Source organism: Papaver somniferum, chromosome 3 (assembly GCF_003573695.1).
Source record: "Papaver somniferum cultivar HN1 chromosome 3, ASM357369v1, whole genome shotgun sequence".
Classification (NCBI taxonomy): Eukaryota; Viridiplantae; Streptophyta; class Magnoliopsida; order Ranunculales; family Papaveraceae; genus Papaver; species Papaver somniferum.
In genome coordinates, this window is record NC_039360.1 from 54,163,033 (window position 1) to 54,168,480 (window position 5,448).

The 5,448-nt window shown below is 46.8% G+C and overlaps 1 protein-coding gene across 1 annotated transcript; it reads left to right on the forward strand.

Annotated features, from left to right (window-relative positions):
• The first annotated feature begins 2,607 nt into the window (after window positions 1-2,607).
• LOC113359456 lies at window positions 2,608-3,993 on the forward strand. Its single transcript, XM_026603083.1, has one exon. The coding sequence runs from the start codon at window positions 2,608-2,610 to the stop codon at window positions 3,991-3,993; it is 1,386 nt and encodes a 461-aa protein (XP_026458868.1).
• The last annotated feature ends 1,455 nt before the right edge of the window (window positions 3,994-5,448 follow it).

The following is a 5,448-nucleotide window of genomic DNA, read 5'->3' on the forward strand; positions in this document are numbered from 1 at the left end:
TTGTCCTATAAATACAAGGGCTGGTCGAGAGAGAGAGAGGGAGGGAGGTTGAAAGAGAGAGAAACGAGACACTACATTTGAGAGTTACACCATCTGAGAAGGAGAGAACACCTTGTAATCAAAGAAAATAAATAATAACATTCATCCTTTCACCCCGTGGACGTAGGTAATCATACCGAACCACGTATATCTTTGTGTCTATGTTTGTTGTGCATCTTTACTTAGTTTTAATTCATCTTTTATACCATTGGATGTAGTGTGAGGTTTTATGCCACTACATTCTGGCGCCGACTAAGGGGACGTCTAAGTTCTCCGGATACCTTGGTTGTGTGTGCCAACAGAGACGATCCAAAAGCTCCTAAGAACACCTTGTGTGTTAGTTGATGCTATGGGATGAACTCTGTTTAGTGAGGTATGTTGATGTTTGTTTAGTTTTGAAGTTTGTTGATATGGTTGAGTTTTCATTGTTGAAGTCGTGTCGTTAGCAAGTATTTTCAGTTGGGTCAATTCCGAGCAGTCGGGTTGATAGGGAATCCTTCAAGAGCTCCCAAATAACGCTGTTAGCATTTGGTCGAGGCCAGGAAAGGATCCTGATAACAAATCGACCAGCCATGCTCGGAGGCGAGTCTGTTTTCATGTTTCAATCTTCGTTTTCGTATTAGTCTTCGCACTTATCTCCGTATTTCAATCTTAGTTTTCATCATACGATTTCAACAACGGAATACCTCTAAAACTCTCAAATAACATCTTCGATGTGTGGTTGAAGTTTCTTGAGGTTCCATGTTGGTTTGTGAAATTGACAAAACAATAGCACGGCGAGATTATCAGTCGCCGGCGAAAGAACCCAAGGAATTCAGAGAAGACATCCTTGTGTAGTTCCACGGAAGTTCATAAGTTTTGATCCAAATTTCAATGTGGTGTGCTGACCTCATAAAAAGTACGAATTTGGATCTTTTACTCGCAAAGAACTAGGAGTTAATGATTTGGAGTCTAGGGAATGTAGGACAAATTGTAGTTAATGCAGAGTCGTGGTACTGAAAGCGATGTCGTGCAACCTTGAAAGCGACGTAGCGTGATACCCGTCTAAAAGAAACACTTAGAGTCAAAACAGGGCAGACTGGCGAGGTCAGCATGATAGAGTAGAGGGAATCGTACTTTTGAAACTTAGTTTTGGTGTCAGTCACCTTTTTCCTTTAAAACCGCACGTACTAGAGAAATTTTTCAAAAATAGGTCAAAGTAAGGTGTTGTCTGTTTCTGCTGACGTAGGTAGGAACGACTCTCAGACTTACAACATATTGTGTCCGATGGCTAGCACGTCAGGGATGGGGGAGCACTCTGAGGAACCGCACGATCACCGGCAGTGGCATGCAAGGAGGAGTAACGGGGCCGAGGCAGGAAAGTGATGGGCATCCACCACCTGAGGAATCACGAGCAGCTGTAAGGGGTATGCCGACTGTGGATGAGGAAATCGATCTGGGACGAGACGACCCCTCGCCTATAGAGTGAATCGTCTCAACTCAGAGGAGGGATGATCAAATATATGGACTCACCGCATCAGACACAGAAGATGATGAGGAGGCGCTAATCCTGCATGCCCAGAGACGAAACACCATACGATAAGTTGAGTATCAAGAAGCACTCGGACGAGAGCAAGAACGACTTATGCCAGTATAGTTAGTACGAGAAACAACTATCGGAGTCGATCCAGTAGCATCGACCCAGATACCCCCTACAGTACCGCATCCCCTACCAATGATGACGGCGCCACCCCCTGCTCATTTAGGCCATCCAAATGGTCACTCTAGCCATGATAGTACGGATCCAATGCTACTCGCAATTCTAGAAATTCAAATAAGGCAAGAAGCTACTTTAAGGGATCTTCAGCAGAGGAACCTAGCTTTAGAGTTTGAGAACTATCAGCTATGGAACTTGAGGTCGAGGTCGAGAGGGTCTTCCAGCCGAGGGGCATCGGGTCACCAAGGCCGAGTCGGGCGAGTACCACCAATGACAGGACCGAGCAATTTCGGCCGATCAGGACAACCCCCGACACCACCTATCTGAGGGAACGGTCCACCCGAGGATTCATCAACAGAAGACGAAGGGCGCGAGAAGAATCATCAACAGAGAGACACAAGGGCCGACAATGCAACTGAAGCCAAGCCAAGGGAGTTAGAAGAAAAGATAAGGAAGTTGTCAGGAAGCGGCGAAGAAGATAAGCTAGCCGAGGTCATAAGCGAGGCCGAGAGTACCCCTTTCACCCAAGAGCTAGAACTAAGGGCCTTCCCGCCCAAGTGCACGCTCCCCACATTTCCATCTAGGTTCAACGGTACGGGAGACGCAGTCGAGCATTTGAAGATGTACACTATGTCCCTAATCCATTGGAAGAACCATGAGGTGGTAATGTGTAAATTCTTCCTGGCAAGCCTGAAGGGTGAGGCAAGGAAGTGGTTCTACAATCTCCTACCAGGAACAGTCGAAAGTTATGAGACTCTAGTCGAAGACTTCCTCGAAACTTATATGCACAACAGCAGACCTCAGCCCAGGGTCAACAGGTTATTCACCTTGGCCGGACGCCTTAGAGAGCCACTCAGGTAGTTTACCGATCGATGGAGAAACTTGTGCACAGAAATTGGGAACGTACCGTCGACCAGCAGATATTCGGGTTCGAAAACGCATTAGGGAGGTCGGACCCCATCTGGATAGCCATGTTTACTGAAAAACCACAGACATTGAAAGAAATGAGGAAAATGCAAGAGCATTTCATCGCCCAAGAAGAAATTCAGGAGGAATCAAGCGATAGGGGAGTGCAAGAGGCTAGTGCGGCGTCCGAGTCGACATCGGACGATGTTCAACGTCGGCCCGAGAAGAGACCGAGCCCACATACGCAACGAAATGGGAAGAAGGAATGGGTAGCTAAAGGAAAGAGGCCGAGGCACGAGGCGAGAACATACACCCCTTTGAATGCTCCACTAGAAGAAATCTTCAAAGAGGTCGAGAAAATAAGTGACATCATATACCCAGCTTCAAGAGGGATACAGTTCGAGGAGACCAAGGATCACCCAGAGTATTGCCATTATCATCAATATCGAGACCACTTTATAATTAACTGCCAAGAAGTAAAAGACATTGTGCAACATCTTATTCGGGACGGTTACCTGAGACAGTTCGTCCGACACCCAGCCCAGACGACCACAGCGCCTGATGTACCCGTCCACCAGGTCAGAATCGACAGATCCACGCAGTTTGTCAATACGATTTCGCATTCGGCCACTCAAGCGTACAATCTGAATCCTGGAATCATGTCTAGAATCCACAAGAGGGATCATACTGGGAAGGAAATTTTCAGTGTAGCAAAAGCTTTGCCGATGGAAACCCGGATGCTGCGACCCATCTTTTTCTTGGCTCAGGATGTCCCGATAAACGACCAAGCTCACAGTGATCACTTGGTTATCACCTTGCTGGTTGAGGAATGGGAGGTAAGAAGGATACTAGTGGATAGTGGGAGCTTAGTCGCAGTACTCTTCTACGACGCGTTCAAGAGGATGGAGTTGTCAGATGATATACTCGTCCCATCGACATATCGTATCTACGGTTTTAATGGGACCGTGACCATCCCAAAGGGCGAAGTAACCCTAAGGGTATCGAATGGAGGTGGTTACCTAGATACGTTAACTACATTCTGTGTGGTCGATGTCGCCTCGCCCTATGAAGCTATTATCAGGAGACCGTGGATCGCGGGAATCAAAGGAGTGGCATCGTCTTATCATCAGAGGCTACGATTCCCAACGTACAAGGGGATAGTTGAGGTTGTAGGAGATTCACAGGCATCCCGACAGTGCATGCAGGTCGATGCCCAAATAAATGAGGAGCGGCGAGCACGACAAAGGAGAGAGAAGAACAAGGATAAGGAATCCAAAGCGGCAGAGGACTTGGAAAAAGTTATTTCGCAGGCGGTCATGGCATACGAAACACAAGGAAGCGAACCTTCATAGCAATTAAAGGAGACGACACCAATGAAGGAAACAAAACCAAACTTCTCGGCCGTAGAACCTACTCGGGAGATTAATTTGGGAACTGTAGAAGAACCAAGGATAGTGAGGATGGGGTCGTTACTATCAGACGAGCAAACAAACCATCTCGTGGCGGTGTTAAAGGAGAACATGGACGCGTTCGCATGGGGCGTGCACGATATGGAGGGCATAGACCCGAAGGTATGCTGCCACCATTTAAAGATCGACACAAGCTTCAAACCGGTCCGACAAAAGATGAGGCGAGTCGCGCCAGAATTACAGACGGCCGTCGAGAAGGAGCTAAAGAACTTACAGGAATCGGGAATAATTAGGAAATCGCACTACCCACAGTGGATATCTAACATGGTCGTGGTACCAAAGAGAAACGGAGGAGTTAGAATCTGCATCGACTTCAGCGACCTGAACAAAGCTTGTCCGAAGGACAGTTTCCCTCTCCCAAGTATCGATCAACTGGTGGAATCTATAGTGGGGTACGAGGCACTAACGTTGATGGAACGCGGGGTATAACCAGATCCCGCTGGCTCCCAAGGATCAATAACACACCTCCTTCTTCACACCAAGGGGCCTATACTGCTACACCAATATGCCGTTTGGGCTGAATAATGCAGGCTCCACATATCAAAGGTTGGTGGGCGACATGTTTGAAGACCAGATCCACAACACCATCGAGGTTTATGTCGACGATATGCTAGTAAAAAGTTGCCTAGCCAAGAATCACATTCGAGACCTGTGGGAAATTTTCTGGACGATGAGAGAATATAAAATGGAAGTTAACCCGACCAAATGTGATTTTTGGGTCACATCGGGCAATTTTTTGAGATATATCATCACTCCAAAGGGGATAGAATCAGATCCCGAAAAAGTCAGAGCCATCCTCGAGATGCCGTCACCAGCCACAATAAAAGACGTACAAAAGCTGAACGGAAGTATAGCAGCATTAGGGCGATTCATATCTCGGTCGTCCGATAAATGCAAGGATTTCTTTAGCACTCTTAAAAAGGGAGAGAAATTCAAATGGACGGACGCTTGTGAGGAGGCGTTTCAGAATATTAAGCTACATCTTGCAAGTCTTCCAGTATTACAAAGACCCGAGCCATCGGAGGTCCTCACATTATACCTCGGATCAACTTCATATGCTATCAGTGTAGTCTTAGTTCGAAATGAAGGGAGCGAGGAAAATCGTGTTTACTTCATCAGCGAAACATTAAGTCCGACCGAGAAAAATTATACAAGGATGGAACAGATGATTCTAGCGCTAGATTTCGCCACCCTGAAGCTAAGGACGTATTTCCAATCCCATCAGATCCGCGTTCTCAGAAAATCACCTATTGAGGCGGTACTGGACAATGCAGGCCGATCCGGAAGGATCTCCAAATGGGGGCGCAAATTAAACAGTTCAATGTTTTCTTCGAAATG

Bases quoted from the DNA above. Each gene is read 5' to 3' on its own strand.
- LOC113359456 (XM_026603083.1), top strand. From the start codon at position 2,608: ATGGAGAAACTTGTGCACAGAAATTGGGAACGTACCGTCGACCAGCAG.